Below are 25,000 nucleotides of genomic sequence, written 5' to 3'. Positions count from 1 at the left end.
TTTCTGAGAGGTTTCGTAAACTGTAACCACCAGAATATTAAAATTTTTAGCCGCCTTATCTCCTCAAAATACAATAAGCCAGAGTGCCCGGCCGGGAGACTGGGTAATTTTTCCCACTTGCCCGAAGCCAAATGTTAGTCGCCTCAGGTGACTGGGTGCCGTTAGAGCACAGCCTTGCACTTGTATTGTCCAAACCTCAGGGATACTAGCAGTCCTTCATACTTCTCTGTCCTTTTGTGGGCCCAGTTCCATCAGTAGGGCTAACGCTCAAATGGTTCACATGGGATAGAAATCTAGCACTTCACGTTACACCACTCTCTCTCCATTTAACTTCATACTGTAGGCCTCCTTGTACAGTCACCCCTTGAAGGGATCAAATTTCATCAAAAAAGGGGAATTATGGTGCATGACAGTGCCTGACATGACTTGTTCTTTTGAATTCATGATGGTGCCATTTGCTTTTAATCTTGGTACATGTTCAGTACATGTATGTGTGTGTATTAATTTCATTGGTCCTCTAACTGGCATGCTCTGTTTGCATTTCAGGTAGTAGTGCTGACAGAATCAAGTCTTGAGGAACAGTTATGGGCTGGTGACTTTTGTCATGCAAGAGGTATCAAATTCATCATTGCTGACACAAGGGGACTGTTTGGGTAAGTCTCATGACAAATATGTTGAGTGCTGTGTGCACTTCTCATTATTAAAACCATAACAGTTGCAGCAATTGTCCTCATTTTACCCTTCAATTGTAAAATGAAAAAATTATAAATAATTGTTTTTTTCTTGGAAAACAAGTTTGGTGCCAAATGACCAATTTGTACACGTTAAATGAGAAGTACAGGTACATTTATATACCGTAGGATGGCCATATATTTTATTAGTCTCAACCAATATCATACCCTCAGAACACACAAAATAGCATAGTAATGAATTTAAACATCAAGCAATAATTGCTTGATGTTAATTCATTACTATGCTATCAAACTTTTAAAGAACACATGTACATGTACATTGTTCAAAGGAGACTGTTAAAAAAGAAATTCACTCTGAGATTATAAAAGTGTATTTCTGAACAAAAATTAATACAACCACACATCCACCTGATCATAAGAAACATGTTAATTTGCAGAATCTTCTCAACAGAATGTTCTTTTCTTTCCCCCTACAGTCAAATATTTTGTGATTTTGGAGAGAGTTTCACTGTTGTGGATACAAATGGGGAACAACCCATCAGCAACATGATCTCTTCTGTGACAAAGGTACATGTCCACCATTATAGATAACTTATTAGTAAATAATATTTTTTGTGTGGAGAGCAGGGTTTGCAATAACGTGCAAACCTTTCTGCTATTGTGTCCTGTGTGTTGATATCCAGTCTTGGTGTGGCATGTTTATAGGTTCTTCTTTTGAGAATAATTTCCATCTCGTCCAGAAAATCCGCAAACATTTGATTTGCGCTCTGTTTATTACAGCACTGGTGAATATTCTGTCAAGTGATGGAGATATGTCCAGGTTTGACCCTAATTAGATGCACGCGGATTTCAATAAGCGTCACGAAGTGTCCCCTTGTTCTTCTCGCCAACTTCAACATCACTTGTGTCTCAGAATACAGACAATTTATGTCACAAAGTGTCCCCCAAATGCTGCTCTTTAAGTAAAGATTGACTGCTGCATTTACCCAAAGCTAAAAATAACGCTAACCTTTACCCTTACCTTATTGTTGAAAATAGGTAGGAAATGCTTAGACTTAAAGGGACACTTTGTGTTGGATGTCAAAATTGGGCGTGCATCTAATTAGGGTCAAAGCTGGACATAAGTGAAGTGATGATGATATGATTTTACAGTGCAGACCAGAAATAAGCATCCCAAAAAAGAACTTGTGAAAACTGGGCGCATGCGTCTGCGATTATAACACATGCAATGAAATCACACTTTTACCAAAGATAATAGGTATTAGTATGTATGAGGTGGCTGATTGTCTTTTCATAGTTTATGTCTGATTGTTAGTTACAGCACAAGACAATACCAACAGTATGTCAACAGTGAAGTGTTTGAAAAATAATAATGCATGTTTCCAAGTGAAATTAGAGTCAATAATGCACTCACTTCCACCTCATGTTTAATTTCCGTTATTTGATGTTCGCGAAAAACTTGCAGTGTTTACAAGAACTGCTCAAGAGCACTGTTTTCTTGTTTTCCTGAAATTATTAAGCTCAACAAATTTCGGGGAAAGTAATTTGATTACAAGCTACATTATTGCGAAGAATTGGCGGAAAGGTCGTACATTGTAAGCTTATGTCAACGATCCAAACTGCAGTCTCGGCAACGTAAAGGTCATTTTAACCATCAGTGATCAGCTATGGGAGAATGACAGCAGAGTTTCATTGTGTTTCATTCAGTGAATGTGTAAAGAAATTTAAACTTTGTAGGTTCATTTTGAAAACTCACAATGACCAGTTGACCCCACTCTTCAATTCAAATGTTCTGGTGAGTTGATCACCGGAATTAAATATTCATTTTATTGTTGTATTCATTATTTTTATTGCTGTCTATTGTTTCGTGGAACAATAAAAATCGCAGGCAAATGCGAGTTTGAATAACAAGAAAAATTGTTTTTTCTTGTTATTCAAACTCTCATTTGCCTGTGATGTTTAATATTGTTAATGTGCATCAAAAGCATGTTTGGAAATGTGCATTTGAAAATGTGTGTGCACAAAGAATGAGCATACGTTTTGCGTCTACATTGGACTCTTGCAATATTTCTGGTCTGCACTGTAAATATTACTGCCATTGAGTCAACCGAAGTGTAAGAGTGTTGTGGGTGCAGACAAAATTTTCGACCGCTCCAGAAAAAATGTAACATATCTTGACATCATCAGGGAAACAAGTGATGCGGACTAATGCTCGTTGTACTGATTCTTGAAAATTAATGTTTAAATGTGTTATTTGTTATTTTTAAAGGATAAGGATGGCATTGTAACTTGTCTTGATGAGCAACGACACAGCTATGAGTCTGGTGATTATGTCTCATTCTCTGAAGTGCAGGTAATGAAAGTACTACAGTAGAAGTACAAATTATTTTATTTGAAACTTGGAATGTTGTAGCATGATCGTTAAAAAGCAAATTAGCCATCCAGCCGTGAAAAAGCAACTGGAATGAAGCAACCGGTTGCCTGCTGCCCTTTTTTCAATACTGAAAGACTGATTTCTTGGACTTATGAATTTGCCACTGCTTTGAGCTATTATCTAGTGAATTTCTCCCAAACATTGACCTTTTGTCAGGCTCTCCTGAGCTTCTCGTACCTTTCACGTACATTTACCCTGGTCACCTTTTCTAGCATTGTGGTGCAAGTAAACTTACACAGTTGATGGTTTGTAGAAATTCAGTCTTGAAAATAATTATGTCTTCCCCGATTCTTAACTCTCCAGATTAAGGATGATAATGGGTCAAGCTGAGTTTCCAGAAGATCTACAGATTTCAAGAAACTTTTAAGGACATGCAAAGAAATTTAACTGAAGTTTTTAAACTTTCACTTAAGTAAACAAAGGACTATTTCATGCGAAAATAGTACTTTAGATTACACTGGAATCTTATATAAAATTATTATGTACATGTACATAAAAACATACATTCATCTTTTCAGGGAATGACAGAGTTGAATCAATGTGAGCCACGGAAAATTAAAGTTATAGGTAAGAATCTAACATGTAGCCTCAGCAGGTGTGCATTATTTTCTTTGATATTCATAATTTTTAGGAGTTTTTTTGTACATTATGTAAGACAGTATTATTTTTAATAAGTAAGTTTATGGTTGATTTTTGGTAATTTGTTTTTCGGGTCAATATTAAAGTGCTCAGGGTTTTGGTGACACAATGGGCCATTACGTCAGATCTACTATTAACCTGAATCACTAGGACATTATTATTAATGTTATAACTGATATTTATTTCCAAACATTAAACAGCAACTGTACAGAAGGTTTTGTGAGAATAGTGTTATTATTACAGTAACTTTGTTCAAAGAGCGAAGTATAGGATTTGGCTCTGACTTTGTTCTGGCTCATGATTTGCCTGCACATGCGTAAGATTCCTTTTCCTCGTAGAGACACTTTTCAGAGAAAGCAGCCCAAGTAGGTTTTGAACTCACTATATCCTCATCCATGCACCGGTGGCTCAGTTGGTTGAGCATCAGGCTGCCATGCGGGAGGTCGTGAGTTCGACTCCGGCCGGACCAACACTCAGGGTCTTAAAATAACTGAGGAGAAAGTGCTGCCTTTGTAATTACATCCGCAAATGGTTAAGACTTTCAAGTCTTCTCGGATAAGGACTATAAACCGTAGGCCCCGTCTCACAACCTTTCAATGCTCACAACCCAGTGGGACGTAAAAGAACCCACACACTATTCGTAAAGAGTAGGGCATAGAGCTCCCGGTGTTGTGGTCAGGACTCATTTCATTCATTCATGTGCTGGGTGAGATCGCTAATGGACTGATAGCGGCTGCCAGCGGCGCCTATATATGCTGATGTCCGATCTCACTCATAGATCACTTGCTTGTAAAGCGCATTTGAATATATTAATAGAAAATGCGCTATATAAATTCATTACCATTACCATTCATCTACTGTAAACAATTGCAATGACCACAAAACCAGGAAAAGTGTATGTGACAGATTCACAGGAAAATGTATGATAGAATTGTGTGTGACCAAAACGATTTTTTGTTTTGTTTGTATGCAATGCAATATCCGGTTGTTGTATGACTCTGTAAGGCATCTTACTGGGCCAATTACATAATTTTGTAATTCTCCTGGTATTGTTGAGAAAAAGTATTAAAAATGTTTAAATAATATTGTAGAAACTTGTAAGGCATCTGTTTACTGGTTTTGACTGGGATCAATGAAGTTCACAATAGTTTTAAATGTGAACAACTGTGCTACATGTACGATCGCACTTAAACTCTATGGATGGATGGGTCAGGGAATGTGAACTTAGGACTTCAGACTACAGAATAGGGCAATGTATTTTCAAAACATCAAATATTCAGCTTGATCATGAGGCAGAGAGGACAAAAAACAATGGAAACATGGAATGTCCGGCTGAATTTTAATATATAGAAAAAGGCCTATTGAACTGGATATTGAGCAAGACATTGTGACATTAAAAAAAAAACTGAAATGTTGTAAAGTTAAAAGGAAATCGTCCAAAAGTCCTTTGAACAAAGTGTAGGCTACCCATAGCCTCTTGTTACAGTGATTTTTGCTGTCATCGCACCCAAAGTCAAGCAAGTACTCCAGCGATTTACCTAAGTGCAAATAGCGACATGACACCAAATGAATTGGAATTTGAAGTTAATTATGGACAAAGGATGTGTGTATGTATGCAACTTGAATGGGATTTGCATGATGGAGATGAATGGAATTTATTGGATGTTCACATATAAAAGAATTAATTTTATAAATAAATATTATTACATATGCAGTTTATGGAACATTTTAAACAGTTGTAAAAAAGCTGGCAAGAAAGGAAAAAAATAGCAGGCTTGATCACTTGGGCTCGCTGTTTTTTTTTTTCCAAGCTCAATGTCGTAACTTTTTTTCCCTGAAACTGTGATGATCTTTTGCTCATAAAATTTCCTTTTTCCGGCTTTTCCCTCCATGTCAGGACCCTATACCTTTAGTATTGGTGATACCAGTGGATTCTCAGAATATGATCGTGGTGGAATAGTCACTCAAGTGAAAATGCCCAAAATAGTCAAATTTGTAAGTAAAAAAGAGTCTACTTGCAGTTTTGGGCGGCCTTTCCTTGGGGGCCTTTTGGGTGTCTGTTACAGTGTAAGCTTGTCATGTACACAGGGCTTAAAATTGTGTCACTGAGTTTTTTCCCTTCGCGACTAAAATATCTGTCGTCTTGTTTTCACCTTCGCTTTAACGAAACAAAAGGGTTAGCAGTTGACACTTTGAAATCAAGAAATGACAAAATTATTGTTTTTCGCCTTAAATTTTCTTTCAATTTGAAGATAGCGCATACCTTAATTGTAGCATAATTTTGCTCTGATGTTACATGCACAACTCCTTTCCTTCAATCACTTGCCATTTTCAGCAGTTCATACATGTACAAGTATTGCAGGCCCATATTTTATTTTGCTAAACCGCTGACAACACACAGTGCAGCGTGACGATTTTGCGACTACAATTTGCAAATTTTTGACTGAATTTTCGTATCTTGTTCCCAGGTCGCAATTTAGATTATTAATTTATTTATTATTGATTTAGAGTATTAGGGCTTGAAATTAACAAAATTTTTGTTAATTTCAAGCCAAATGAGCAGATCGCGATGTGTGCAAAGTAGACCATGCAGTGGGCCAGCCAGTTGGCTCCTTGCAAGTTGAGATGATAAGAAGGGGGCTACAAAAATCATCTCCAACTAAAAGTCAAGAGACCAACTAAGAAAGTACATGTATGACTTGCATAAATTATACTAAAAACAAATTGCGATTTTGAGACGGCAATACCACATTATATTGATGGCTAGTTGGGAGAAAATATATTCTGTATTAAGCGGAGTCACGAAGCGACGGAACCCAATACGGAATAAAATTATAGCATTAATTCCTTTTATAATGTTTTCCTCCATCAGAAATCATTTAGGGATTCACTTACCTCACCAGAGTTTGTACTGACAGACTTTGGAAAAATGGATAGACCTGGACAACTGCATCTTGGATATGTAGTGAGTTAACGCAATACAATCTGTTTACGGACAGTACATGTATGTATACAAATACTATTTGCAGGGTTATGTCTGCACATAATCTAAATCCTGCAATTTGAATTAACATTTTTCACACTTTCTTTGATTTGCTCAGTTCTTCCTCATTAGTTTAGACAGACGACAAAATGTCATTTATCGAGTGACTTTGTAAGATGAGGAAAATAAGATCAGTCCACCATCAAATAATGGAGTGACAAGATATTTAAGCCATATCATAGCTCAATTGGCCTCAGCACGCTAGCTAGGGGAAGCAAATCTGGCTGAGAAATTTAAAACTGGGAATGGTAATGGCATTGATAAAATATTAGTGGCAGAAGGACTTTATAACACTCAGAGGGCAACTGCTCTTAAATTTACATGATGTACATGTAGTTTATGAAGCTCACCTTCCTGAAAAAAAAAATTAGTTCATGTTAAGATAATATATATATATACATTTTCACTCATTTCCTTTGTTGTATCGATTTCTGTTCCCATCCTACACTACTAATTAATACTTGTCAGAAATCACTGTGAATCGCCTTCTGAAGGGAATAGGTTGGTGATCCAAAGGTAAATGAGGCAGTTAGTTGTTGTTATTTCCCCGCTCAAACTTACACATTCATTATATATATATATATATATATATGATTTGGTTGAAAAGTTAAAACAAGACTAGATGTTGCATCTCGACAACGCTGTTTCGTGAGTTGCCTCACTCATCAGGAGTTTAATACTAAAATCACTACAGCGTAGTACTTGAGCAGCCCTTAGGGAGCCCTTATGTAAATTTCAAGGATATTTAAAGTGACAATTGTTGTATATACATTTAGTATTAAACTCCTGATGAGTGAGGCAACTCACGAAACAGCGTTGTCGAGATGCAACATCTAGTCTTGTTTTAACTTTTCAACCAAATCATTTATTTCTGCTCTATCTAACGACATCGAGCACTCTATGCAGACAAGTCGATTTCCTGTCTACTTATATATATATAATATATATAAGTAGACAGGAAATCGACTTGTCTGCATAGAGTGCTCGATATCGTTAGATAGAGCAGAAATAAATGATTTGGTTGAAAAGTTAAAACAAGACTAGATGTTGCATCTCGACAACGCTGTTTCGTGAGTTGCCTCACTCATCAGGAGTTTAATAAGTATTAAACTCCTGATGAGTGAGGCAACTCACGAAACAGCGTTGTCGAGATGCAACATCTAGTCGTGTTTTAACTTTTCAACCAAATCATTTATATATATATATATATATATATAGATACGTAGACTTGAACTAGGTCAAAAACATTTATTTGCTACTCCGAGTTTCATGCTTCTCACGAAGCAATCATCAGGCAACTGCCAAAAAGAAGGAATACATGGTGTTTTACGGTGATTTTGAAAATAACGGTAGCAATTCACTATAGGCTGGGGTGCATAGCAACGGTTAAACAATACAAACTGTTTCCAGTGAGCTGCTAAAAATAAGCCTTAAATAATTACGCTATTGAGAAGGAATTTCTTTGCATGTCTGCAACTTGTTACAAGCTCATTTCTGTTGTTAAGGGTCGCCAAATCTGGTCTACAAATTATATAGTATTTCTCCCACAAACATAAATTACACTTCTTCGTTACATTTGAATAGGATCTCGCATGCCTAACAATCCGCCATTTAATGCGATAGTCGACTTTCTTGTCTTTCAAACCCCATACATATTTACTAAGTTCAGTGGAATTTCTGTAGCGTTCATTTCTAAAGGAACATGTGTGGTTTCTATAACGTGATTTGAATGATGTGTCGCAAAGACCGATGTAAGTTTGCTTTGGCTGAGATGTTGTGACCTCTGCTTGATAGATGGTATTCCGCACGTTGCACTTTCCGTCTAGAGGGCAGGATCTTTTGTCACGGCAGTTGCAAGTGTTGATAGTTTGAGCGGGTGGATTTGATGACTTGTTAATGACGGCTTTATTTTGGTTGGAGATAATTGTTTTTACATTGCTCATGCAGCTATAACTAATTTTGAGAGTGTTCCAGTTGAAAATTCTGTGCAAAGGGTGTGATTTTGGGAAGTGCTTGCCGATTAAGGTGAGGAAACACTTTCCAACTTTTGTTTTGACGTTTTGGCTGTACGGAGGATTGAACCAGGTGATGTTTCTAGGCCTATTCTTCCGGTGTTTGGTTTCTGGAGTTGTTTTTCTGTATGTTAGATTATATATGTAGCCGCTCTTGTTGAGTGCATCTTGGTAGGTTTCTTTCGCTTTATCAAATGATTCTTTGTCGGAAGAAATTTCTGAGAGGCGCTTGTTTATGGATTCCGGTATGTTCTTTAGGATGGATGGGGGATGATTGGATTTCTTGTGAACGTAGAGTGGGATGTTTCCTTCTTTTGTGTAGGGATAGTGCTTTCCAGATTGGAGGTCAAGGGTGACGTCTAAGAAATTTACTTTAGTGATGTTTGCTTCGACTGTGATCTTTAAGTCGTTTTCACGGAAAATTTGGCAGAAGCCCTTCTTGATTCTTTCGATCTGTTGAGGGTTTGAGTTAAAAGCTGCCAAACCGTCGTCTCTATACAGGCCGATGCTGTTGCCATACTTTTTGGTTAGACAGGACAATAAATAACAACCCACTAGTTCGCATGTTTCAGCGCCATCGAAAGATCCCATTGTTACGTCGAATCGGCTGGCAGAGGATATTTTCTACTAGGGGCAATCATTGGAAAACAGTAGAGATTGCTTGGAGAGGAAAATGATTTCTCTCTCGTCGGCACTGATGGGTCTGTAGTTGTTGGCGAAGTCGAGTGCTTTGGCAAGCAGTTTTTCCGTGATAGAGGGGTAGAAGTCACATACATCAAAGCATATGAATGAGAGGTTTTCTTTGTGCTGTAGGGCGTTGAACCAGTTCAGTACGCTGGTCGTATTTTTCCACTGATTGATTTGTGTCTTTTGGATTATGGTGGTGTTGATCTCGTCTAAGATTCGCTTACTAATTATACCAATCTCGGATTTGGAGGGGTTGATAAGGCGGCATGTTGGATGGTCGTGAAATTCAGGTTTGTGATCTTTCAAGGTTATGAAAGCTTCTTTCTCTGCAAGTTTTTCGATACGGTTGTCTAATCCAAGTTTTTTAGCTACTCTGGCGGATTGGGAGTTTAGTTGGTCTATAACTTGCTATGCACCCCAGCCTATAGTGAATTGCTACCGTTATTTTCAAAATCACCGTAAAACACCATGTATTCCTTCTTTTTGGCAGTTGCCTGATGATTGCTTCGTGAGAAGCATGAAACTCGGAGTAGCAAATAAATGTTTTTGACCTAGTTCAAGTCTACGTATCTATTCAAAGCTCTGGTAAACCCATTGAGCACTTTTAGCTGATGATCAATTTATCACGTCATTTCATTATATATATATATATATATATATATATATATATATATATATATATATATGTATATATATATGACTTTACACAAGTTTAGGTTTCACGAGTAACCATGATCGTTTAATGCTACAGAACTGTTTCGTATGGTACAAGTACCACACTCATCAGGCAATTTTAACGACTGAACTGTTGAAATTGTAAAGCTGGCAGTTAAATACGGAAATTTGAATGGTTGCTATAGTAAATGCGTTACATTTTAGCAGCTGCTAGGTAACAAAACATGATATAAGGGGATTCTATGTCGGTATTTTAAATTTACGTTACTCTAAAGTTCCGGAGTACATATCGTTGTGGGGGCATGAACTTGCTAATTCGTTTCTTCTGTTGAGGCTACACAAAAACTTGTGTAAAGTCATAGTTATTGCTCCTCAATCAATTGAGTTGAGCGCTCTACGAAATACGTTCTACTCAAAAAAATATATATATATATATATCAGTCTACGTAATTTATTAATTTTTTTTATATTATATAATCTCACGAGCTCAGTCTCAGCTATTTCTTGAATTGTTTGATATCCCATGTTGTATAATGTACATTAATACTTAGAGTATAGTGTCCTGAAAATGTCAATTGCATGAAATAATTTTTCAAATGGATCTTTGTTTTATGGCTAGACCCTACACAAGTTTGTTGATGCATATGGATCCCTACCAAAGCCAAGAAATGAGGTTAGCTAAGATTCGTGGCTATTTTTGAGTTAATGTCTGCCTCCTCTTCAAAGCGAGTCTACAAGTTGTAAGTGCAAAGTTTTTTTGATGGTAATTAGTTCTACTCTTTACATATGAATGAAAACTAATTTTCATAAGAAAAACGTGGCGCTAAGACTTGCTTTAAAAGAGGGAACAAGTGAACTCGGAAATGGCCTACCAGTATCTAACACAACTAATAAAATTAAACAGTTGTGAAATTGTTGTCTAAACCCATTGACACCTCAAACGCCCTAGGACACACCCTTTTCAGGAGAGCTTGACTGTTTCGTGATTGTTTATATAACGTGTGCAAAATTATTGACAGGTGTCAAGTGTAATTGGAGGATACCATATTTTCACGCGTTTTGTTTAGTTCAGTGGTTTTTTAAGCCCTTTTCGTTCAGTTTTTTCTCTGGTTCTTCAGGGTTTTGTCAAAATTATGAGAGATATGTACGAATATTAATTACTGTTGAGTTTTCGTGGAGTTCTTATTTCTCGTGGCAACACCCAGTTGACAAGTAAAATCGTTTGGCGTTAGATCATAGTTAGTAGATGTAGGCTGGTTATGAAACTCGACAAGTTTCTTTGTTTCATGTTTTTGTTGGCTTTTTTGGCCTTGACCCTGCACAAAACTCGACAAAAACACGCTTTTTTCGGCAGGATAACCAATCAAAAGCTTCGACTAATTTATTCGAAATTAACTTGCGAACCAAAAACAAAAGATTGTGCAGGGTCACGGTCGGTTCAACATCTAATTGCGACTGTATTGTTCCTGCTTTTGAAATTCCCTGGGTTTTATAACCAGTCCCTAGGTTAACTATGGTTAGACCAGTGATTCATTTTGAAAATTGTGTTAATGGGTACAGTGTACTCCTCCGGCAGAAATCAATGGGACAAAACTCAAATGCAATGGGTCAAAATTGTAACCAAGACAAGTTGTAGTTTTATTTTTTCAATCATATAATTGATGTTTTTTAAACTACCGACATCTGAATTTTAATCAATAAATACCTATATAAAGAGAAAAGAAAAAAAGTCCTCTACCTATCTATGAATATACATATAGTGTATATTTATAGACATCATAGGTAAAGGATTTTTTGTCTTTTCTCTTGGTATAGGTATTTATTGATTAAAATTCAGATGCCTGTGTTTAAACTTGTAAAGAAATTACAACTGTAAAACAGAACAAATAAAACTGTCATGTAGTGTCTAATCACTGTAATATTCAGGAAGTCAGGTGTCTAATCCCTTTTAGAAGCTGTTGACACAGACAATGCATATTTGAGTGCTGGGACTGCAAGTGCCAATTGATGATCTTGTACATTCACGTGGCGTTGCAATGTGCTATGTTGAAAATTTCGGTTCCTTGATGCTTTATTCATCGAGTTCATTTTGTCATTGTCGGTGCATACCGCGCAGTACATGTATTCGTCGTTATCCTCTTTTTCAAGTCGAAGCCACGAATAAATTGACAACCATCTCGACTGAAAATGTCTCTGAATTTTCCCTGTCTCTGATTCTGAACGTGCGACTCGGACTGGGGGCCTTCGGCGCCGGCTTGTCGTTGATTAAGACTTTCATCATTATTATCATTTTTATCACTGTTGTTGTTCACGTCCTTGTTTACATTAAAAAAAGTATTCAGTTTACCTTGATTAGGTAGAAGTTTCATTACTTTTTTTGGAGGCATAACTCATCCGTTTACATACGAATAACGATGCTTGCTTTTGTTTTGTTGGCAATTCGAGGAAGGGACAATTTCATTGGTTGTCTATTTCTGTTTCAGCTAAGTTTTTTATTTCCCCTTAGTTGCTAGGCGCTATCTAAACATTATTGCGAGAACGCTTTTTGCAATAAAAATAGAAACTGGAAACTGAGATTTTTAACTACGCGTACTCGGGACGCGCTCGACGGAAACCAATGGGTATTTAATGAATGTCATGCGTAAAATACGCAAAACGCAGGGCAAAATGAATCACTGTTAGACATAGTAAAATCTGTTAAGTCTCACACCCAGGTGTCATTGTGTTTATAACTGCATGATTCTTATCGGATATTCCCTTCAGTAATGCCCACATGTATTACAGTACTTCACACTTTCATCTTCGACTACGATGCAATAATTTAAATAACTGCCGCATGTTCTGCATTTATTGCTGGTTTGCATGTGACGTTGTGGTGGCCATTTTGAATGGCAAGAACAAGAATCTGTCTTTCCATTGGGAACTAAACTTTATTATTATGCACATTTTGCAAAAACAAATGGTTTTATTTTATTGCCATCCAGCATGGCCTCCTTGTCACATCGGTGAAACCAAGAATGCATGTAGACGGACATGATACCTCTAATACCAAAGGTTAAGGCCTAAGTTGCATATGGAGGTTGGATGCCCAGGAACGTTGGGGGACTGTAACTGCTAACCCCAAAACCAAGTAGGTGGAACTTAAGAGCCTGCCCTACCCGCAACCCAGCCACAAGCCCCGCCCGCTATGCCGAAGGACCTCAGGGCTGGGACCTGAGACACACAACCCAGCATTAAAAGTAGGCACCCTACCTGTTAGGCCAACTGACTTGAAACCTGGGTAAGGCAGCCAATCCGAATACGGATATACAGTTGGTATGCATCGCTTGACCACTGACCTGAAGTCTTGATAAGGTGATCAGGGATTCCCCTGGCAGCAGCTTTTGTGGCTGCGCTAATGCCAAAGCTGTGGCCAGAGTAGGAGCCAGAATAACCTGCCAAGTGTATGATAGACTGTACTGTAGAAGGCAAGTGCTGTTGGGTTAAGGGGTGACCGTCAGCAGAGCAAAACAAGTATGCTGGTTTGCATGTATGCTGCCACAACGATGGGAAACAGCTCTTTGTAAGAAATAGATAGGGATTGCTCAGAGGATGACCAAGTGCCGCAGAACCACTTATTATTGAAGATGGCCCCATAACCCAGAGAATTTGAGGAGACAGACGAAACTTGAAAGGGAAGAAGGAGGGCCCATTCTGACATCTGGAAGAAACTAAGGTCGTCCTCGCTTGGAAGAGTTCTTGTCACCAGGTCAAAACCAAACGGAACTCCTAGTTCAGCCTAATGGGGTGGTCATCAGGCCTGAAGGTACACAGTAAGTTGATCATGCGACGGAGGAATTTCCTACCCTGAGGAGCAATCTTATAAGCATGGTGGAGGTTCCCAATGAAGGACTCCAATTCACGCCACCTACAAAATCGCTTGCCAGACCACATATCCAGGAAGGCAATAATCCTCTCTTTTCTTCGGTGGGAGCCGGGCTTGTAGAGTTGTTGAATCAAGCTCAATACCCAAGATGTGTAGGCAGGTAGAAGGCCCTTCCAGCTTGTCAGGGTGAATGGGGAGGCCTAACCTGGAGCACAGCAAGATGCACGTCTGCAAATTGTTGTGGCACACTGAAGTGGCTAGTGGGCCTAAAGTCAGAAAGTCATCTAGGTAATGCTGCACGAAATCAACCTCATGGTTGTGAGTAGCCATCCACTGGACTGTCTGCAATAGCTGTGAAAATGTAGGGCACTGAACGCAGATGAAAGGGGAGCGCCATGTCCACAGGGTATTTGTCACACCACATCATTCCTAGGCGTGGCCGATCTATTGGATGGATGGCCACATTGCGGTAATAATAATAATAATAATAATAATAATAATAATAATAATAATAATAATAATAATAATAATATAATAATAATAATAATAATAATAATAATAATAATAATAATAATATTTAATATTTCTTAGGCGCAAATTAACATTTGAATATGATCAAATGCGCCTTACAAAGGAAAAAAAATGTAAAAACTAAGATTAAAAAACCATTTAAAAAAGTTAAAAAATAGTTATTTACAATTCTGGATATAATAAAAAGACTAAAAAATATATATATCTGTAAATATCACGAGCTTTTCATAGTGTAAGCTGCTGTAAATGTGAACAATTGGGCACAATTGTAACAGACAATTGGCCAGAAGAGAATCTTATAAACATGCAAGATGATCAACAACACAGAAGATTGGCAACACCACACCACTTACGCATGAGAAACGATATTAAGACAACTAAGCCAAGGGAAATTCTGAGAAACTTCAGTTCAACCATTGTGTTCATCAGATCACGCTCACCAAACGGTCTCCTGACAAGCAACACTTTCCCAAAATATCACCGAGAATACAATAGAGATAACTTTCCAGCAGGCCTCTCTTATGAGAATATTCTTCCTTGGACCACTCAAACGGAGAAATATCTCCGGTTTCCCCTTTTATAATGAATGGTGACTACACCCGAGCTAGACAATCACAACGACTGAACAAAAGCGATTATGGAAATCACTTCACGCATGCTGTGGTCAAAGGTCCCATGTCAACATTTTACCATTGGCACCAAAAACGTACGAACGTTAGAACCAACACCATCGGAAGTATTTGAGATCTAAAATTCACATATCCCGGAAAAGGAAAAGCCCTCGCCTCATCGAACTCTATCAGATTTCCCTGGCCCCGAGCCATATTTTCTGCGATAAATGCATCAACTATGACATACTGAACTGAGAATGGGGGCTTGGGAATGCCATCATTTACACTGTGGCCCTGTGGAGATGACAAATCCAGGATTAAACGCCATTTACCCGGCTGGTTGTTTGGGGATGACCCCAAAGAGGCTGATGAGCAAATCTGGAAAAGGCAAAGTAGTAAAAGGACCCGAGACTTTACCGCATGAGACGCGGTAATCGTCAACGACGGCAGGGTGGTCAAGGGGGGACTGCATGTTGGAGGAGGATGATCGCAAGGATACCGACGATGCATTAAAAGCAATGTGAAAACCTTCCCGGAGACCAGTAAGAAGATACGCAACTGCTGTCTGATCCGGGTTGTCACACAACTCTGCTTGAAACTGGGACGGCTGCAATGGGTCACTAAATGCACTGGGGCTAACAGAGAATGAAAATTTTACAGGTCCAAATTCATCTGGGACCAATCTGATGTACCAGTAGCAGCTGCATCCTTTTAAAAGTCGAGATCATACTCCAACCACGAGAGCCCCGGTGATTGCCGAGCAGTTTGGATAATCAACAGTTTATACTTTGTAAGGTCTGGCCATCTTGAGGGTGGGTTGAGCACCTCACCATTTGAAAGATTGTTAAATCCTCAGTCCAGGTTAAAACGTCCTTTATTTCCAACACTCAATGTCTTTTTGAAACCACGAACTTGCCATCCAGAAAGGTTCGCAGGTCGTGTTCGATGGAACGGAGACTGGCTGACAATAAGTCAGCTAAGTCCATGAACTGACCGCTGATGATTTTAGATACAAGTTTTGCAGGAGTGGGGGGCATGGCCGTGCCGACAACAAAAGCATTGCCAAATGAAGGTGAGTGAACGGAACTGTCCAAACCTGAAGACGCGCTGGTCACATGGGTAGCTTTAACGGGTGAAGTGAACGTTGTTGCGAGGTAAGAAAAGTTGGAGCCGGTGATGGGTGGCGTGGACAGAAACGTGGGAGCGAATGTTGGTAACCTTAACATACCTGAAGAAGCCACGAGAAAGAGAGCCTTGTATCAACCGATGTCGGAGCATTGGACATAGGAACAGCATTTTCACGAACCGTAGAGATGATGGCCGGCAGTGAATCCTCCAACGCGTGGGCCACAGCCACTGCAATTTCGCTGGAAAAAGACATGGAGAATACTGAAGATGCCACAGTAATTACAACTGGGGCAGCAGAAGATGACGGTGCCAAAGAAGACATTGTAGAAAATAAGCTAGCCGACAAGCTGTTGAAGGTAGAATTCAGTTGTGACATACTGAGGGAAAAAGCCCGCGCAAAACTAACGTACGTTTTACTACCTGACAATTGCAACGCCAACACACACCAAAACTGCCGAAAATAGTCCAAAAAGACGATGAAGCAACGGTAAACAGCTACAAGCACACTATCAGACATTAAATCGTGCAGAGATACTCGAACCGAACACTAGAAAAGCAAGCTGCGTAACACGCCCCATACGCTGAGAGCTCAGTAAAACTACAAGCATGTGCAGTGACGTCGCATCGACCACCACTGACCCTTTGATCGCCAGAACGCCCTGCAATCACGCTCAAAACAGTAACACAAAACCGGGGATGCCAGAACGCTAATGGTCTGCCAGCAGACCATGCCGTACACTCCTAAACGCCAACGCTACGCCAAGTACTGAGAAAACTAACTCCTAGTCGTTAACTCGGTTAAATTACATTTAACTTCATTAAAAATGTACTGTACTTTGCCCTTCATTAGGTACTGTGGGTTATCACACATTCTTTGTTCGTCAAGCACTTGGCTGCTACAGTTAGGAATGATTAGCTGGGCTAAATCATTTTGCTCTTAGAATAGACTTGTTTTTGGCAATCCTAGATCTTTAATCTTGCATCTTGTGTTCTCCTCTCTAGGAAGATGCCAAGAAGTTTGTTGACCTTGCTAAGAAGCTCAATTCAGAAAAGGCATGTTTACAGGTACATTAGATGAGGCAAACAGCAGATTTGACCAACAGATATTTTCATTTTTCCGGGGTTTTTTTTCAGTTTTCACATGTTTCTTGCTAGTTACAGTACAGTATTTACAGGTATTAAGCAAGCTGTCTCCTCAAATGCAACAAGTATCTGCAAGCAAGATATGAAGAATGTTCATAGTTTGTAACAAGCAGAACTTTGATGTTTGGCAAGAGGCCAAGTACTTAAGTGTTTATGTGTACAAGGTCTGTTCAGGATTTTAGGCAAAAAGCAGAATCTTGTAATTCAAACCGAAGAGTCTCTTTGCCCTCCTTCATCTATGCAGTGTGACTACTTTATTTTGCTTTGCTTAGTGGTAGAATTTAGTGTATGGGGTATTGATTTTTGCTATTCTTTCTCCAAATACATGAACAAAGTGCCATTTCATGTATGTAACGTTATATAATATGCAAGGCTGCTGCTTAACGGTCGCCTGGGGCGCCTTACTTGCGAGCGCGGGCAACCAAATTTCTGAACAAGTAGCCCGAACGGGCGCCTAGTTTATCACAAGGTGATTCATCATCACTTTTAATTAATGAATTCTGAGCTCTTGAAAAAATGACTCGGGCTACTAACTTTTAATGTTGGAAGTCCGAAGGCTCCGGAAAATTTTTCTTAGGCAGCATCCTTGATAGGTATGCCTTTTTTTATTCTCAGGTAGATGAAATTGATGAGAAACTTTTAACACAACTGGCTTTCAATGCCAGAGGTGACATTTGTCCCATGCAGGGTGTCATTGGAGGAATAACTGCTCAGGAAGTTATGAAGGTGATTTTTTTTCCTTGTTGAAGTGACAGTTACAAACTTTACTGGTGAAGATGACGCTGATGAAGATTGACAATATGACAAGTAGACGGAGACGACCTTGACCAGGCTTGACTTGACTTGACTTGACCATGACTTAAGGCTCGTCTGACTTCAAAGTTTGCAATTTAAACTTCAGCAGAAACTTGTTTCTTTTTTTTTGCAGGCTTGCAGCGGAAAGTTCCATCCCATCTTTCAACTTCTTTACTTTGACAGTCTAGAATGTCTTCCAGAAGAAGGCGACATAACAGAAGCTTCATGTCAACCAGTAAGATTCTCCTCACTTTTAGTTTGTCATGAATGTGTGGATCATAGAAACAGTTGGTTCTGCTTCTGGGTCGTTGTACAAAAACCAATCGAATCAGGCTGTAAGAATAGTCTACTGCCATCTTTGGCTTTTGATTAGATATCTTATTGTCCACTGTACATGTACATCAATTAAGATAGTATTGTGAATAAGTTTTTTTATTTTATTTATTTTATTATTTTTTTTTTATAATAATAATTTTATTTTTAAATATGCACACTTACACAATAAAACATTGCAAACTACAGTAAACGATACAATGAGTATTGCAATACGAACGTGACATGAATTACAGCACTACTAAGCACTAATTGCATAAAAATTACGTTTTCTAACATGAAAAAAAAAGATAAAGGTAAATAATAATAATAATAATAATAATAGACAAAATAAATAAATGAAATACGACTTCTAGCACTTCGAAAAACCATCTCTTTCCTTTAGGGTTACATTTATAATGATAGTTTTAAAAAAGAGGAATCAATATTTAAAAATTCAAGGTTAAGGTTAAGGGTTTAGGAGACTCGTTGCAGCGGGGACAGAAGTGGCTTCCATTTCTTTGAATTTCTTATTGTGTTGTTTTCCAATTGGTGCGTCTGTTTCAGGGAAAGCAAGAAGTTGTTTTGGGTTGGGGATCGTTCTTTCGAACGGCAAATCCAAATAACAGTTAATGAAAGTCCTGTCACTTTCTGGACGGGTGGTTACCTGCATGCACCTCCAAAATAATTGTGGCATTTCTATCCCTGTTTGAGGTGCAAAACCTTCTTTGATTTGGATAAAGGAATTAGTTTTTTTTTTGTTTCTTCAACAAAAATACACCAAATTCCATCGCCAGCCAATAATGACCATTTGAGCCAGAGGAGGCCAGAGAGATTGCACACAATAAAATTTAGTATTATTATGTATTTTTTTTCACCAAGGAAGAGTGGAGAGGGAACTACCATTACTGTGAAAATATTGAAAGTGGAAGTGTATTATAACTGATTTATTTGCTGTCCCACTCCCGTCAATAGTTCCATACGGTTTCTACGTGTAGGCAGCTGCATTTTGTGATTGACAAGGATTTTTGCTTCCCTTTGTTATAGACTGGGACAAGATATGATGCACAAATTGCGGTCTTTGGAAGTGACTTTCAAAAGAAGCTGTCAGAACAAAAGTTTTTCATTGTAAGTGATCATGGCAGGAAACAGGGCATCAGTAGGCTGCTTCTGTGTCTTTGGTTGTCTGGGGCAATCTCTCTACTGTAGGGTTGTGAGCTTTTGGGAGTTGCTATATTGCAAACTCGAGCAGGTGGTGACTACTTTATTCTGCTCTTCCCTTCTTACCCTCTTAGCTTGTGATTTTCGAATCACTTGGTATCCCTGAATTGAAGATCTTTCTGGCGGGCTGGGTGTCTGGGTAGACCCTTCCAGTTTTTTTTGCGTCTTGTAACGTTGTGGCCAAACAGTAAACAACATTCACATTGTATTGCATCTTCAAAGAATGTACCACCTTAAGTTTTGCAGTGTGATGTTGAATTTAGCAAACTAATAAATTCAATTTAATTTCAATGGGCAATAGAATCCGTGAAGGTACAGCCGCACCCCACTAGGAAGCTCGTGGCCTTGGGCCACTCGGGTCTTCTCCCCCAAACGATAAATCCTGGATAGAACCCTGGTGTTAGTTCCTTGAAACTCCTCAGTAAAATAAGCATGCATGTCCAGTACTCACTAAGTGAAACGACCCGAATGCACGATCTGTCGACTCGAAAAATGCATCTCATTAGATAAAATCGAGGTACAGCTGACCCCACGAATCGAACGATCCGTACGATTCGTGAATCGCTTTTACGACCCGTATCCATTTGAGTATTGCATGTTATAGTGGCAGCATGTCGCTCATTTTATGCGGAAACTACCCGAAGACACGAGCTGTCAACCAGAAAAATGCATCTCATAAGATACCGTCGCACAGCTGTCCCCACGAATCGATCGATCCGTACAATTCGTGAAACCCTTTTACGACCCGTGTCGATTCGACTATCGCATGTTGTTGCTAATTTTTTTATGCCTGTCAATGAGCTGTTGTCCATAAACATGAACACACTGAGCCGCATCTACCAAAACAAACGAGACAATGTGTGTATGCGTCGTTCTCAAAACCCATGCCGTCAAAGGTTTACAGGAACGCAAGGAAAGTGTGCACGCCTAGTTCTAAGAACTCGTGCCGTCAAGTGAAAGTGTGTATACCTCGGAGCCTGCGCCGACAAACAAACAAGGGAAAGTGTGTATGGCTCGTTCTAAAAGCCTGTGCCGACGAACAAACAGGGGAAGTGTGTATAACACGTTGTAAAAGCTTTCTAAGAGCCGGTGCCAGAAAGAAATGGATGTGGTGACTTATGTGTATCTAAAATACATTTCAAGTCCTAATTGCAAGTTACTTCTCACATCATGATCCATTATGATTCCATAATTGCGGCACAAATATTCATTAATAAAGTACCCACGATTCTTGCCCATAGAGCCTCTGAGAGTTCTCTTTTCAAGAACAGCGATTTTAATGGAAGAGTTACATTGCCGACAAGCGAAAGTGTGTATTCTTCGGAGCCTGCGCCGACAAACAAACAAGGGAAAGCGTGTATGCTTCGTTCTAAGAAGCCGTGCCGTCAAGCGAAAGAGTGTATACTTCGGAGCCTGCACAGACAAACAAACAAGGGAAAGTGTGCATGCCTCGTCCTAAAAGCCTGTGCCGACGAACAAACAGGGGAAGTGTGATAACACGTAAAAGCTTTCTACTTTGAACAGTGCTAAAACTGAATTTATGCTAATTGGCTCCAGACAAAAATTTAGTAGTTTGTCAAACCCACTTAAGCTTTCGATTGATTTTTTTTTTTGTAATTTATTTAACATAAAAGAGGTTTACATTGCACAAGATATATATATATATATAAAAGAAAAGAAAACAAATACAAATAATGATCTGACATGCACGAGAACTGAGTAATCAATCAAAGAGGGCGAATAAAGTAAATTAAATCATGTCAATTTCTCAACCTTGTATTTAAAATTAATCTTATTAACAAATTCAGATAAAATAATCGAGCTCTCTTTTAGCTTGTTTTAATAAATGTAATACATCATGTATAAAGAAGTATAGTTAAACTTTCTCACAGCCTCATGCCCAGCAAGGCATTGCTTAAACAAGCCAAACCCTATTTCCTTAGGTTCTGGATTGAAACTGGTATTGTTTGCGCCACTTAAGCTTTCGATTGATAATGTTGCGATTGAACATGTTTCCTCTATTAAATCGCTTGGAATATTTATTGATGAAAATCTATGGTGGTAAACACACATTGATACATTTTCTAAAAACGTCGCTTCCGGGATAGGAGCAATAAAAAGAATTAGACCGTTTGTCCCACCACCCACTCTTCATTATATATACAATGCACTAATTCAATCTCATTTCGACTATTGCTATCCTGTCTGGGTAATTGTGGTAAAACGTTGTTTGACAGGCTACAGAAGCTTCAGAACCGTGCAGCTCGCGTCTTAACCTTTTCTAGCTATGATGCTGATGCTAAGTGCAGTTACTTTGGGCTCTTTATTAAAAGCTCCCGGAGGGATTCCGCGTGGGTAAAGTTGCCTTGGGGTTGTGATTTTCTCGTGGCTTCAGATTGTATTTTTGTGGATACGTACATGCTGACTTAAGGGCGTAGATAGCTTTTGCACATCATGTGGGAATAGTTCCTGAAAACGCTGTCACAAATGAAGTTTTTTTGCTCTCGAAATTTGCACATTTCCTATTATGAAATTTGAATCTAGGGAAAAAATTTGTTAACCCGGGAAGGGCTACACCCCTGTAACCTATTTACAGGATACAATAGTTGTTTTCATTGTCACTGTCATAAATTCCTTGCAAGTTGAAGTGTGGATGAACCGCACACCGTTACAAAAGGAATTTGTTTGGTCCTTTGATGATAAAATCGAAGGTACCAATAAGTTAAGATCAGTAACATAGAACAAGTTGCCTCTCCCAGTGTACAATTGCTTTTGCTCCCTACGATAGGTAATAGCATAAATACAATTTATATTTATTTCCAATATGCTCAGGACTTCCAATATCACGTTTCGCTTACGACGCTGTCTGTTCCAGTCAGCAGGAAATGCGTTTTCTCGTCAACCCAATGATATATCACACAAGTAGGATCACAACTCTAGCTCTGGATTAACCGCTAATAAAGATACAATAATAACCTATTTCTTCCACACTTCCGCTAATCACTCTTCGTAAGGCGCCATTTAAAGAGCACAAACAGCACTTTAAGTATACAATACACAACTGCAACGAGTGTATGCTGATATTCCCCAATTTTCCAACCATGACTAACCGTATGCAAGCAATGGACAGTGATTAAAGGAGTGCTATAACCACGACCTGGATTGGACTCTGTTGCCTGAAAAATTGCGCCAGGTACGGCATAAAATACCATTTTGTTTTGCTTCACATATCTTCTACAAAAACAAAGGTTTTTGCAATAACCTATTTCTCCCCACTCCAAATTACCAGCATGTGCTCGCTCAATTCTTATCCTTGTCATTCGTAGATTTGTCGTTTATTCGGAAAGGGATGAAGCAACGAGAAACGACGGTATTATTGGGAATACTGACATTAATATCATTTTGTATGGGACACGCTGTACTTCAGATTAATGAATTCTGGACAGAACCTATCATAGTGTGGATTGCTGTTGTTCGACCTACAGGTATGTGGAGACCTTTTAATGTTCACTTTCGATCAGCACGAATCCAACAAACTCTAAACACCGACAATTGAGTCCTCACAGAAGAAATGGACTATCTCGCACTTCCGAATGCAGTAATTAACTATGCTTTTCTAGCCAAGGGACCCGCACTCATTGCGCAACGCCAAGGGCATGTACCTGTAAACGAACACATTTACCTAAAAGCCTTTTGAGGCCATTTTGTAAGTCCTTATAACGTATAAACATAGTTTATATGGACGTATTTAATTTCATCTGTTTAGATCAAATCCTTAGCTGAAAGTTGAAGTGCCACTCGCTATTTGATGAAATGAAATTTAATTTTAAGAAAGCGCTACCCGAAAGATTCTTACTGAAACTTTTCAGCGAACTATCTGCTTCCCTAAAAAGGCTAGCTGACCACTTTCCGTTCCAAACCGTCAACCAACATCTCAAACAAGCACTTTCATCCCCAGAATTCAAACTATTACTGGAACATGGCTCACGCTGCCAAACTAACAGATTTCCCAATTCAGTGAAAAGTACCTCCACTTCATATCCCTTCAATGAAATACTTGCCAAATTCCGTGAACCCACTACATAGAGTTTACATATATTTTAGACCAAATTCAGAATGTATGTATGTATGTATGTATGTATGTATGTTCCCAGTTCAATTTAGTTTCCCAGCCAACTCTTACGCATTGCAAAACCCACTTCAACAAATCAATTCCTTTACAAACTGACCCCTCTTTCGTTACAGTACCAGTCCCCTCGTTACTTCACACGATATAGCAACATATTCGTCCACCATACAAGTGTGTGGTAGGAAAAGCAAAAAGGCATTACATGACGCAAATTGATCTCCCTAAAGTGAAACAAACATAAGACTAACCTTCTTCCAAACTTCATTTTGTAAGCAAATTAAAAGACGTTAACATTAATAAAAGGTTTGGGTTGCTTTCTATATTGGAATACATATAACCTGGGCGTGCAGGGATAGCGCAGTGGTGAGAGCACTCGCCTCCCACCAATGTGGCCCGGGTTCGATTCCCGGACTCGGCGTCATATGTGGGTTGAGTTTGTTGGTTCTCTACTCTGCACCGAGAGGTTTCCTCCGGGCACTCCGGTTTCCCCTCTCCTCAAAAACCAACATTTGACTTGATTTACTTTCATTGTTCATTTCAGTTTACAGTGTCCCCAATTAGCGCTCCAGCGCTAGATCGACTAGACACTTAAATAAAGTTCCTTTCCTTTTCTGTGACATGAACTTTACAACCACAGTCCAGACACCCACCATAAAGGGGTAATATCATGGGAATTGTCTTAATTTGACCATAAATTCACAAAAACAATTCAGAGACTTTTTCATTCATAAATTGCTTCTGGATAACTGCGGTGATATAAAAATCAATGAAATGTTACCAGAAAAATGAGCTACAATAAGTTATTACAGAATGACCTAAGTAGGATTTTAACATTGCTACGAAACAATGCGGAAAAATTCCCAAGTTATCCCATCCGAGCGTTGGCCCTAGTAAGGGAAATGGGCCCACACAACTTAAGTTATTACGGAATTCATCTACTGATGCGAGGGGAGAACGTTTGAACATGTCAAGACTATTCAATGCTTCTTATTTTCAGCAAAAAGCATTCGGAAAATTATCAGAACAGGACTGAAGACACCAACGAAACGACCGCTGCAAAAAAACAACGCACACAATGATGAC

General features: G+C 38.9%; 1 protein-coding gene across 2 annotated transcripts in view; it reads left to right on the top strand.

Annotated features, from left to right (window-relative positions):
* The window catches only part of LOC138015187 (ubiquitin-like modifier-activating enzyme 1), a 78,691-nt gene that overhangs the window by 21,840 nt on the left and 31,851 nt on the right, over positions 1-25,000 (top strand). For both annotated transcript variants that reach the window (XM_068862141.1, XM_068862140.1), the window contains 11 exons: positions 547-653; positions 1,169-1,259; positions 2,962-3,045; positions 3,645-3,693; positions 5,663-5,760; positions 6,638-6,730; positions 10,802-10,855; positions 17,320-17,382; positions 18,076-18,186; positions 18,389-18,490; positions 19,615-19,695. In XM_068862141.1, the coding sequence (XP_068718242.1) occupies positions 547-653; positions 1,169-1,259; positions 2,962-3,045; positions 3,645-3,693; positions 5,663-5,760; positions 6,638-6,730; positions 10,802-10,855; positions 17,320-17,382; positions 18,076-18,186; positions 18,389-18,490; positions 19,615-19,695 (933 nt within the window). The remainder of the gene's footprint in view (positions 1-546; positions 654-1,168; positions 1,260-2,961; positions 3,046-3,644; positions 3,694-5,662; positions 5,761-6,637; positions 6,731-10,801; positions 10,856-17,319; positions 17,383-18,075; positions 18,187-18,388; positions 18,491-19,614; positions 19,696-25,000) is intronic.

This window comes from Montipora capricornis, chromosome 9 (genome assembly GCF_036669925.1).
Source record: "Montipora capricornis isolate CH-2021 chromosome 9, ASM3666992v2, whole genome shotgun sequence".
Lineage (NCBI taxonomy): Eukaryota > Metazoa > Cnidaria > Anthozoa > Scleractinia > Acroporidae > Montipora > Montipora capricornis.
This window is presented reverse-complemented; position numbering and strand designations above follow the sequence as displayed.